The 12,510-nt window shown below is 48.1% G+C and overlaps 2 protein-coding genes across 3 annotated transcripts in view; one reads left to right on the forward strand and one right to left on the reverse strand.

Moving 5' to 3' along the window:
- BNIPL (BCL2 interacting protein like) overlaps positions 1-12,510 on the reverse strand; it is a 276,141-nt gene that overhangs the window by 104,461 nt on the left and 159,170 nt on the right. The gene's annotated exons all lie outside the window — the stretch shown is intronic.
- SEMA6C (semaphorin 6C) overlaps positions 1-12,510 on the forward strand; it is a 117,037-nt gene that overhangs the window by 82,431 nt on the left and 22,096 nt on the right. For both annotated transcript variants that reach the window (XM_063145715.1, XM_063145716.1), the window contains exons 14-17: positions 1,748-1,885; positions 3,157-3,234; positions 4,831-4,886; positions 8,428-8,478. In XM_063145715.1, the coding sequence (XP_063001785.1) occupies positions 1,748-1,885; positions 3,157-3,234; positions 4,831-4,886; positions 8,428-8,478 (323 nt within the window). The remainder of the gene's footprint in view (positions 1-1,747; positions 1,886-3,156; positions 3,235-4,830; positions 4,887-8,427; positions 8,479-12,510) is intronic.

The raw sequence follows: 12,510 nt of genomic DNA on the forward strand, positions 1-12,510 counted from the left end.
CCTGTCATGGCCGCTTTCTCCCATGGAACTCTGGGAGTTTTTGCTTTGGTTTGGATGGCCCGTAGAGCTCTGAAGGCTGCCTCTGGGCCTTTGTAGAAGCCTGAAGTTCCACAGGGGAAGCTGATCCAGTCAGTTGGATAAGACAGGTGTAGCCAAAATTATCCTCAGTGGAGGAAGGGGAGATTCAGTGTGACCATGCTAAGACCTTTAGAAGCTCTCTCCTCTCTCATCTCACACTATTGCCCCGCTCGTGCTCTTCGCTCCTCTGATGCCATGTTTCTCGCCTGCCCAAGGGTTTCTACTTCCCTTGCTCGGCTTCGTCCATTTTCTTCTGCTGCCCCTTATGCCTGAAACGCTCTTCCAGAACATTTGAGAACTACAAGTTCAACCGCAGCTTTTAAAGCTCAGCTAAAAACTTTTCTTTTTCCTAAAGCTTTTAAAACTTGATTTTGTTCTGACTTTATACTGTTAGTTTTACCCTACCCAGTGCCTGTTTGCATTCTCTTCCCCTCCTTATTGTTTTATTATGATTTTATTAGAATGTAAGCCTATGCGGCAGGGTCTTGCTATTTACTGTTTTACTCTGTACAGCACCATGTACATTGATGGTGCTATATAAATAATAATAATAATAATAATAATAATAATAATAATAATAATAATCGTCAACAGATGGTTAGGAGGAGCAGAGCTTACTCGGAAGTAAATCCCCCTGTATTCAGTGGGGCTTCCGAGCTAATTCATGCATTTAGGATTGGTGCCTAAATAATCCCCGCTTTGCTTCCTTCCCCTGCTGTCGACGATTGGATGGCTTAATTGGTTTCCACATGGACGCCCCCGAATTTGAAAACCTGTTCACATTTTCATCAGATGCCTTTGAGAGACCAATGAGAAAGCGACCAAGGTTTAAAACTGGGGTGTTGAACTTCTTTCAAGTCCAGGACATAGGTGTGCACAAGGGGTGTGCCCCGGCACACCCTAGTGTCTCAAGCAAAAAGGGCTGAATTGAGGAGGGCAGAAGAACCACTGCCTCTAAGAGAGCACCATAGAATCATAGAATAGTAGAGTTGGAAGGGGCCTATAAGGCCTTCGAGTCCAACCCCCTGCTCAATGGAGGAATCCACCTTCAAGCATCCCTGACAGATGGCTGTCCAGCTGCCTCTTGAAGGCCTTGAGTGTGGGAGAGCCCGCCACCTCCCTAGGTCATTGACTCTGTTGCCGTGCTGCTCTAACAGTCAGGATGTTTTTTCCTGAGGTTTTGTCGTACCTCTCTAACAGTCAGGAAGTTTTTCCTGCTGTCCAGCCGGACTCTGGCTTCCTGTCACTTGAGCCCATGATTCCGTGTCCTGCACTCTGGGAGGATCAAGGGCCATGGCTCCTGACAGCAGGAATGAAAAGGAATCGCTCTGCTGGGTGGAAGCCTCTCTGCCAGGAACAGGGCATCAGCACCTATAGTGTTTAATAAATAAATGAATAAAATAATATCCTTTGTGATCGAGTATTCAATAGATGTTCGCCTTTCAAATATATATCCCTGGGTGCACACCCTCATGTAATGCGTTGTGCACGCCTATGGTCCAGGACCGAATTCCGTTTCGGCGGGGCACTCGGGGGCCACGTTCCGGGGGTGGGCAGGGTCAAACGAAGTGCATCAACAGGGGAAGGGGTGCAGCCAAAACACCCCAAAAGGCCAGCAGATTTGAACCTCGAGTGCCAAGGCTCATCCTCTCTTCCCCCCCTCCCCCAGGTGTAGCGTCAAGAAGGAAGATCGGCGGGTTCTGGGCTTCGAACTGGATGAGGCCAACCATGCCCTGTACGTGGCCTTCTCTGGCTGTGTGGTACGGGTGCCCCTCAGCCGATGTGCTGCCTATAGCACTTGCCGGAGGTTAGTGAAATGGGGACGAGGGGAACCCCTCTTGTTGGGCCGTGCGTTTCTCTTTCTTAGCTGTATCTCTAAAGTTTTTGTTGTCCAGTTTTGGGGCCCACATCCCACTGAAGACCTCTTGGTCTCCTCAAATCGTTGCCTTCTATTCCGTAGGGCCTGGAACCGAGGGGTCCCACGTCCCGCACCATCCAGCCCATGTATGGTACAATCTCGTTCCTTGAAGCACAGGAGGCCCCCATCTCTGGTGGTCTTTTGCCACAGGGTGAAGACAGTATGGTACAGTGGTTAGAGTGTTGGACTGGGACTCGGGAGATCCGGGTTCTAGTCCCCTGGCTGGTTATCTTTGGACCAGTCACTGACTCTCAGGCTAACCTACCTCACAGGGTGGTTGTTGTGAGGATAAAATGGAGAGGAGGAAGAGGACCATGTAAGCCTCTATTGGTTCCTCAAGAAAGGGGGATATAAATATGAATAAATATATGTATCCCAGCTGGCTTTTGTCCACCAAATGTCTGCTGTTTTATGTAAAACTTAGGCTTTAGCTGCAGTCTCTGCCTTATGCGGTCTAATGTCTTGTTTTCATTTTTTTACTCTAGAGTAGGCACAGGGGCTATGGTTCAGATTGGGACCCTAAAGTGGGCGATAGGGGGGCTTTGAAGATCTGGATCGGAGGGGGGTGGCTGTGCCTACTCTAGAGTAAAAATGAAAACAAAACGTAGGTAAATTACTGCTGTAAATCAGAGGAGGGAGGGAGTTCTGGCCCCTCTAGATATTTTTGGCCAACAATTCCCATCAGCCCCAGCTGAAACATCCAGAGGTCAACATTGGGGCATGCTGTGGTATCCGGTAGAGCTTACGGAAGCTTTGTTTGTGCAGAGTTAGTAATCTAAGTAAAATAGATCTAGTACGATCCTCTAATGCAGGAGTGAGAAATGCCACTGCCTTCCCCAGGCATTGTTGGACACCAGCTCCTATCATCCCCGACTGAGTGGGGTTGATGGAAGTGGAAGACCAGCCACATCTGGAGGGCCGGGGGGGGGGTCCCCTGCTGTAACCACTGCACCACACTGCCTCTCCAGCAGGCGGGAAATTATCACTCCGTCGCTTCCTGTGTGGGGTGAGTTGCCATTCTTGCAGCCGTTAGCGGAGTGTACCACTTTAGATTGGAGGTACTGGAGCGGATCCCCTCGGAATCCATGCAATGCCTTCCAAGGATGAGGACCGTACACCCCAGGACAAATTTCTCTCTCTCTCTCTCTCCTCCATCACAGGAGCTGCCTGGCTTCCCGTGATCCGTATTGCATCTGGCTGCGCACCGGGGCTTGTGTCGCTTTCAGCGATGGGATCAGGTAAACCGGATTAAATCAGGAAGCAATTCCAGTTCTCGGCTCTGCGTTCAATTCCGGGAGGGCCATAAAATCTTCCTTTCTTGATGGGCCATCAGATATTTCATTAGCTTACGGCTGGCTGGCACAGCCCTCCCCAACCAGGTGATATTTTGGACTTCAACCCCCATCAGTCCCGGCCAGCATGGGAGTCGTAGTCCAAAATGTCTGAAGGGTACCAGGATGGAGAAGTCTGTCTACATGTTGGTTTTTTAAAAAACTTTTTTAAAATTGGTAGCCTAATTATTTTTTGCAATGGCAGTTTTTATTCAGTTTCCTCCTCCTTTTTAAAACGCTTTGAATGCATGCTGGAAAAACAGGCTATTTAAAAAATAAAATAAATCAATGAATGAATTTATTTTTCATTAAGATCTTGGAATTGTTGTAGATCGCAAGCTGAATATGATGTGGCTGCAAAAAAGGCAAATGCTATTTTGGGCTGCATTAATAGAAGTCTAACTTCCAAATCGCATGAGGTCCTGGTTGCTCTCTATTCGGCCCTGGTTAGGCCTCATCTTGAGAATTGCGTCCAGTTCTGGGCTCCACAATTCAAAAACGACGCAGACAAGATGGAGCGTGTTCAGAGGAGGGCAACCAGGATGATCAGGGGTCTAGAAACAAAGCCCTATGAGGAGAGACTGAAAGAACTGGGCATGTTTAGCCTGGAGAAGAGAAGATGGAGGGGAGACAGGATAACACTCTTCAAATATTTAAAAGGTTGTAACACAAAGGAGGGCCAGGATCTCTTCTCGATCCTCCCAGAGTGCAGGACACGGAATAACGGGCTCAAGTTAAAGGAAGCCAGATTCCGGCTAGAGATCAGGAAAAACCTCCTGACTGTTAGAGCAGTACGACAATGGAACCAGTTACCTAGGAAGGTTGTGGGCTCTCCCACCCTAGAGGCCTTCAAGAGGCAGCTGGACAATATCTGTCAGGGATGTTTTAGGGTGGATTCCTGCATTGAGCAGGGGGTTGGACTCGATGGCCTTGTAGGCCCCTTCCAACTCTGCTCTTCTATGATTCTATGAATGATAAAGCAAAGCTCCATCCAGTCCCATCCTAGGCCTCTTGGAGATTCTACCATTGACTATGAGAAGCTCTTGTTGGTTCTGGTGTACACCGCTGACTCTGCCCCAATATTCCTCCATCGTCATGAAAACTCGGAGCTGGCCTTTTCCCCCTTTTAAAATAATTGAAACCAACAGAAAGATCTCTGAGGAGCTGAGGTTTCGCTCTACGATTCCCTCTCGGTTGCCCAAGGCCTCTTCTCCAAGGCCTCGAACCACCCGCTGCCATTTGCAAATCCCGGAGACAGCCTACTGCCGCGGCCCAATCCGTCACACGCTGTGCTCCTTCGAACCGTACCAGCAGGGGACGAGGGGGAGAAAACAAGAGCTGATTGGGCAGCTCTCTCGGGCAGCCCCTGTAGCTGTAAAGGCCCCCACCACCTTTCTCTCATTTTCTGGGTGCCAACCAATTGATTAATTAGCGGAGAATTTAATCAGCCCGGCAGGCTTAATGAGATTTCTCTTCTCCCGTTCCCTCCCTCTTCTCCCGCAGAAGCGGATTCGAACAAGACGTAGAAAACGCGGCCAAGTACACGGGGAGTTGTCAAGGTGAGCAGTGTTGGGGGACGGAAGGGGGGGCATCTTTACAGCTGCTTGGGCCAGGAAGGAACTCTACTGTTGCGCGCGGCTCTTGCTGGAGCAAAACGGAGCTGGCGCGGCGTCCCAGTCCAGCAATAAAACTTCTTTTTCCGAGCTGAACAAAGACGACTGTGTAAGGCCCTTTCCTGCTGCCAGAAGACCTCCCTCCCCCCACTCACCACCCCCCCCCGCCCTGCCTTCCTCTCTGGCTTTCGTGCAGAGGCATGTGAATGTAGAGGCTGTGTTGGGAGCGTCAAGTTTGAAAGGGCTGTGGGAAAAAGAAGATTTAAGGAAGACAGGATGTAGTGTCTCTGTCGTTTCAGCTGGGGGGGGGGGGGGTGCAGGAGACTCCCATAATGTCTGAGCTCCTGGGACCAGGCTGGACGTGACCCTCACCGCCTGGACGATTGCCACCGAAAGCGGAAACCCTGCGCCTGTATGAGGCATTTCTAAATAATAGGAATTATTTATTTATCGTTACGTTTCTTGGTGGTTCGCAACCATTAAACGTCAAAGTGATGAGGGGAAAAGCATTACGTGAAACCAAAAAAAGGAAGAGATGCTGCAGATACAACAGGCAAAAAGAACGCAAGGAAGTCTTTTGACTGCTTCATTTGGACTTTTTGGTAGTTCATGTTATTTTATTATATCAGCTCCCGGGCAGGATCTACACTATTTATTTATTTATTTTATTTATTACATTTTTATACCGCCCAATAGCCGAAGCTCTCTGGGCGGTTCACAAAAATTAAAACCATAATAAAACAACCAACAGGTTAAAAGCACAAATACAAAATACAGTATAAAAAGCACAACCAGGATAAAAACCATGCAGCAAAATTGATATAAAATTAAAATACAGAGTTAAAACAGTAAAATTTAAATTTAAGTTAAAATTAAGTGTTAAACTACTGAGAGAATAAAAAGGTCAAAAGGAGTACAGTGTAGGCGCCAGGCGGACCTCTCTGGGGAGCTCATTCCACAACCGGGGTGCCACAGCGGAGAAGGCCCTGCTCCTAGTAGCCACCTGCCTCACTTCCTTTGGCAGGGGCTCACAGAGAAGGGGCTCACTACTGCTTTAAAGCGCTTTATAAAAGTTTTGACAACTGTTGGGGCCCAGGACACACTGCATATACAGTTTTCAAAACGTTTTCAAAGTGCTTTAAAGCGCTTTAAAAGCAATAGTGTGGATCCCCTCCCTGGAAGAAGGATCAGCAGATCTGAAATGTCGAGCTTTTATTCAAAAAGTCTTGTAACAACAATACATTTTTAAACGTTTGAGACATCTGTACAAAGAGATTAAAACTTTTCTACTTTTTAACACTAGAGACTCTCTCTTCCTTTTTTTTTTGGTCGCAGCCATTAAAGCCATGAAAATACAAAATAAGATACACGAGGAAAGTTTTTAAAAAATCAGTTTAAACTTATACTATTATTATTATTTATTTGAAACGTTTCTTGGCTGCCTTTCACTGCAGAAGCCCTCACAAGGCGACTTAGAACAATAAAATACATTGAATAGTTTAAACGTTAAAAGCGATAAAAACATAGCAGTAAAATAGCAGTTAAAACAATAAAAGCTAACAGTGAAATCATCAAGAAAAACAAAAGGCAATAGCAGCAAAACGGTGCTCCTCGTGAGAAGGCCACGGTAAAATAAAACGTTTTTAGGGCCTTTTTAAAAGCCTGCAAGGATGGTGCCTGGCAGACCTCCGATGGGAGTTTGTTCCACAGGTGTGGGGCCACTCAGAGAAGGCCCTGTCCTGTGTAGACACCCACCTAATTTCGCTCACAGGTGGGTGTTTATTAAAACTTGTGTATCCCATCCTATTTTGTTCTGGTTTTTATTCTTTTATTCTATTTGTTCACCGCTCTGAAATTCGTGAACGGGGAGCAGTAGATAAATATTGTAAAAAAAAATAAGAAGAAATGAAAACAGATCCTTGGGATCTCAGGGCAGCGTACAGATAAAATCAGTTCAAACAGTATGAGACAAGAAATAATGTCTGCAGCTAAAAACGTATTAAACCATTACCAAGCTAAAACCCGTAGAAACTTTAAAAGCAATAAAAGCAATTAAAATTATGTGCAGCTTTAGGCAAATTTCGCCCTCAAAGGCTTTGATAAAAGCCATGTTTTAACTTGGCGCTAAAACAAAGCTAGCGTCTGCACCAGTCAGGCCTCCAAGGAGAAAGTTTTCCACAAGCGGGGTGTCACAACGAAGAAGGCCCTGTCCCATGTCCCACCATAATGCATATGTGGGACGCAGAGGAGGGCTCTCCCCCAACAGATCTCAAATTTCGGGCAGACATTTAATTATTATTATAGACTCACATCTAGTTTGGACCATAGAAGTCCAAGGAAATTGAATCACCCCCAGATGGTGAAATACTCCATTTGGAGCTAGAATTTGGAGGATGGGTATATGAAATTAGGGTTATGGCTAGGGCTGTGCACTTCCTACCTGAACCGCTTCGGAACCGGATCGGGCCTAAATCGGTTTGGGTCGATCCGACTCTCCCCCGATTCGCTCCGGAACTGGGCTTCGAAGGTCTGGATTGGCCTGCTCCACTTCGGATATGGGGATCCGTAACGGAGTGGAGCACACCCCTAGTTATGGGACTTTCTCCTACATGGGGTGCCCCTTTTGATACGGATCACAGGCATGGTGGGGAGAAAGACGAAACCTGCCTGTGTTGATATTATCAACTGTCCTGAAATTATCAACTGGTCAGTCTCGGATCTGTTGGCATGTGAACTTGTGAGCATGGCCTGGGAGGGGAAGAGCCCCTTAATAATCAGGGCGCTCTTCAAAGTGTTTTCTTTCTTGCAAGTGGATCAGCAAGGTGAGATTTACAACCGAATGCAAACTGTGGGGTTGTGAGGGTGACTCAATGGTTGTAACACCCTGTGTGGGACTACCTGCCTCTGTAAACAAGGGCTGTGAATTGAGACCAATTTTCCTTACGCATTGTCCTTCAGATTCCAGAGTTTAGGATGGGGTGATTGCTTGGTGAAAAGGGTGTAAGAATAAGGAAGTGTGTGTGTGTGTGTGTGTGTGTGTGTGTGTGTGTGTGTGTACGAGAGAGAGAGAGAGAGAGAGAGATTTCCAATCTATTCGCAAGGAACACAGATTTTCTCAGCAAACACTTAGGAGGCTATTTTGCTGTCTTAAACAAGGGCGTTGGCACCTTTGGGTGCCCGAATCAAAAGAAGAACCCTTTGCTTATTTATCTCCTCCTCTTCCTCATTATGGTCTAGGTTTTGAGGTGGGGAGGACTTCTGGAGACATGGGAGTCTACTTCACAAGTCCCCACTTCGTTTTTTGCTTCTTTGGCTTCCCGGCACCGTCCGTCGGGTCCGCTGCGGCATGAACTTCCCTGCCGTTTCCTCGGCTGACTGCTTCTTCCTTCCCCAAGTGTGCCCAAGCACGGCTGCTTCTGCACAAGACTCTCCCTCACCTTGACCCAATTGACCCCCCGTCCTGTCTCTTCTCTCCTTTCCGTTTTAGATGTCGTAACAGCCACCGGAAACCACGATGGCACCAGCAACTCTGCGTATGGTCAGTACCTCCCCCCACCTCCCAAACGCCCTTCCCATTCCCTGCTCATCTCCTTCCATTGCTTATTCCCGCATAGAAATCAAAATGGCCGCCAGATCAAAAACGGCTACGGGGCGCATTCCCCCGACTGGATCGACCCATTTTGGAGCTTTTGCGTCGTCGATCAGAAGTCTTAAGATGTTTGCTGCAGCTCAATTCAGTTCTCTGTATGGGGTGGGTGGGTGCCATGAGTGGAAGGGTCGCCATTTTGAGAATCCTCAGCCATTCCAAGTCATTTAATCGGAAGGCTATCCGGGGTCCGGAGCGCTGTCGCGATGCTACCGCTTCCTCATGGGCAAGGCTCACGAAGAAGCAGCCTCCATGCCAGGCCTTCTGCGTTGCCACAGTAACCAGCTTGCCTCTGTTATTCGAGCCCAAGATGGCCGCCGGCCAAGTCTGGATGTATAAATATTGGTTCGGCCAAGGAAAATCCGCTTACTATGGGGACAAATGCTTCCTTGAACGGTGCAGGCCAGAGAGAAACAGAAGCGTCCTCTGTCCAGGGCTCGGAGTAGGATTCCCACAAACCCTTTCTCGAAACTAACGGTGCCTTGGAAGAATCATCGAATAATAGAGTTGGAAGGGGCCTATAAGGCCATCGAATCCAACCCCCTGCTCATTGCAGGAATCCACCTTAAAGCATCCCTGATAGGTGGCTGTCCAGCTACCTCTTAAAGGCCAATAGTGTGGGAGAGCCCACCACGTCCCTAGGTCATGGGTTCCCTTGTCGTACTGCTCTAACAGTCAGGAAGTTTTTCCTGATGTCCAGCCGGAATCTGGCTTCCAGTAACTTGAGCCCATTAGTCCATGTCCTGCACTCTGGGAGGATCGAGAAGAGATCCTGGCAACGGACCACTAAACCCTTTCACTTCCTGTCAGGTCAAGCACCTTTTCCTCCTCCATCCCATCAACATCTCATTATCTCCCATTGCGAAACGGAGTCCTCAAGGGAGATGTTGTGTTACTTATAAACTTTCCCCCACACACACCAGCACCGCCATCTTTTTGACACAACGGTGAGAGTATATGCTTCATGCCTCTAAATTATGCCTCACGGACACCCGACTGAAATCGTTTTTGAGCCGGGTGTCCACTTGCCTGTCGCCAACAAAGGCTACATCACCCCCAAAACCGGAACGCAGGTTTGCAGGCGCCCATTTATCTGTATCGATACAAATTCGGAAAGAGTTCTTAGACCTGCGATAGAAGTACATTACTCTAGTGTGGGTGACTGTGGGTAGGCTCCAGGCTTAGAGAAGACTTGTCCCATGGACTTCAATGGGTCTACTTTAAGTATGACTAAGGCTGGATCGAACCCGAATTGGACCAGACAGCCCTTCAAATAGAAGACTGGCCCCTAAGAAAGAGGACACGCGCCCTCTTTTTGATCATGGCCCGGCATCCTTGCTCAAAGCTTTAGTTTGGGCAGGATTTGATCCTCCCTTGGCTCAGTCGAGAAGGAGTTGAGGTTTTTGTGCTAAACCTTCTGAAGCGACTGAGAGATGAGGGAGGGATTTCTTTGGCCGGGGGGAGGTGTAACATCTGCAATTCAGCCCTTGATTCAAGCCAGGGGGCGGGGAACATTTGGCCTGGCAAATGTTGCTCAGACTCCAACTCCCATCAGCCCCTGCCTGCATTGCCAATGGTAATGGACAACAAGTTGTTGTTGTTGTTGTTGTTGTTGTTATTATTATTATTATTATTATTATTATTATTATTATTATTATTATTTCTTATATTTATATATCGCCCCGAAGCTCTCTGGGTGGTTTACAACAGTTAAAAACAATTTTTTAAAAAAATCCATTGAAAACAAACTATTCTGGGGACAGTTAAAAGCTCAGCATATGTTGTTAACTGCCAGGGAGAAGAGACAAGTCTTGACCTGGTGCCGGAAAGATAACAGTGTTGGTGCCAGGCGAGCCTCATCGGGGAGATCATTCCATAATTGAGGGGCCACCCCTGAAAAGGCCCTCTGCCTTGTTGCCATCCTCCGAGCTTCCATCGGAGGAGGACCTTAGATGTTGAGCATGGTCCAATGACATCTGAGCGGGCGCCGTTTTGCCCAGCCCTGCTCTAAGCAAAATGTTGTAAAAGGGGGGGAGTATGAAGCCCCCCTGTCCAGTCTCTAGCAAATATTTTTGGCCGGGTGATACTAAAGCCGGCAAATGCTGTCTCTGATCCGGGATAGAATAAATACATCCGCACAAGACTGAAGACGTCCGACGTCCCCTGTTGGTCCTTTCTTTGATGTTACATGCATTAGAATGGATATACAGTGAGGATGGATAGAACTGCAGAACCCATCTCAAAGGAGCGTAGGAAGGGGACGTGTGCACGATTGTTTATTGTTTTGATTTTTAAAGGGTGGCCTATTTCCTCTCTCAAAATGTCCCGATGCCAAAGGGTTGAGATCCTTTATCTGAGCCCACGGGGTGAGACTCTATTGTGTTTACCCCTCGGAGTGAGGTTTGGAAATAGAAGAACCCAAGAGTCCATGCGGGGGGGGGGGCAGGAAGGAAGTGAGAGACGGAGATGAGAAAAGAAAGACAGCCACGTTCACACACACACACACACACACAGAGGGAGAGACAGACAGACAACAGAGAAAGAGTGTCAAACGATGAGATGATCACACAGAGAGACAGAGATGGAGAAAGAGAGACAGAAATATTCACACACAGGGAGACAGAGACCGGGAGAGAGAGACACACACATACAGAGAGAGATAGAAATGGAGACAGAGAAAGACAGGCAGACACATGCATACACACAGAGAGGGGGGAGAAACAGACATACAGAGAGAGAGGGAGAGAGACAGTCACAGAGAAAGAGAGACACAAGGAGAAACAGACACACAGAGAAAGAAACAGTCAAAGAGAAAGACAGACACAAGGAGAAACAGACATACAGAGAGGGAGAGAGACAGTCACAGAGAAAGAAAGACACAAGGAGAAACAGACATACAGAAAGAGAGAGAGGGAGAGAGACAGTCACAGAGAAAGAAAGAACAGTCTCTGCCTTATTTAAAAGCTGGCTGGCTGCCGGTTATTTCTCTGTATGTAAGGAGAGACAGACATACAGAGAGAGAGACAGACACAGAGGGAGAGAGACAGTCATGGAGAAAGACAGACACGAGAGACACATACAGAGAAAGAGGGAGAGAGGCAGTCACAGAGAAAGAGAGACAGACAGACAGAGAGAGAGAGACACAAAGAGAAACAGACATACAGAGAGAGAAACAGTCACAGAGAAAGAGACACAAGGAGAGACAGACGCAGAGGGGGAGAGACAGTCACAGAGAAAGACAGACACGCACGCGTTGCTTGCCTGAGAACAACTAGCAGATGGCAAAGCAACGGTACCTATCGGGTTCTGCACACACAGTCAACTACCGCAGGAGGCCTTCCTTGTCTGTCTTCCCCCCTCCCCAAAAGAAAACTCCACTTCCCCACCTAAGGGAGCTGCAGAGCCAATCAGAGGCGGGGAAGAAAATTAAAACTGAAATGACTCCATTAATTACTCAGCGGGGGAGAAATCTCTTGATTTAATTGTGAGGAGCGGCAAGGGGGTGGGGAGATGGGGGGGGGGAGAAAGCCAGAGGGAGAGATGTTTGCAATGTTCTGTTAGCATTGCCTCATGGGGGGGGGGGCAGGTGGAAGAGGGGGGGTTGAAGTGCGAAATTATGTCGGAGGGGGGAGCAATGGAGGTTGCTCAGCCAGGTTTAAACCTGACCCCTCTCCAAACTTACCTGCGTCGTGATATGGGGCTCCTTCCGCTTTGCAGTTTTAGCCCCATTTTTGTGGCGCTCTGGGGTAGGCTGAGAGTGATGGGGGGGGCTTCCTCTCCTACTCCATGCATTTCCTGTCCCCCCCTTTTGCCTTGGCAGTTCCTTTTGCTGCTTCCTGCAAGCGCTGCAGAGCCGAGAAAGGGGAAACCGTCTCGCGGCGTCTGGGATTCATTAGGGGAACTTGGCTGGCTCAGCCGCAGCCG

The sequence above is a fragment of the Elgaria multicarinata genome, chromosome 21 (genome assembly GCF_023053635.1).
Source record: "Elgaria multicarinata webbii isolate HBS135686 ecotype San Diego chromosome 21, rElgMul1.1.pri, whole genome shotgun sequence".
NCBI classification, from domain to species: domain Eukaryota; kingdom Metazoa; phylum Chordata; class Lepidosauria; order Squamata; family Anguidae; genus Elgaria; species Elgaria multicarinata.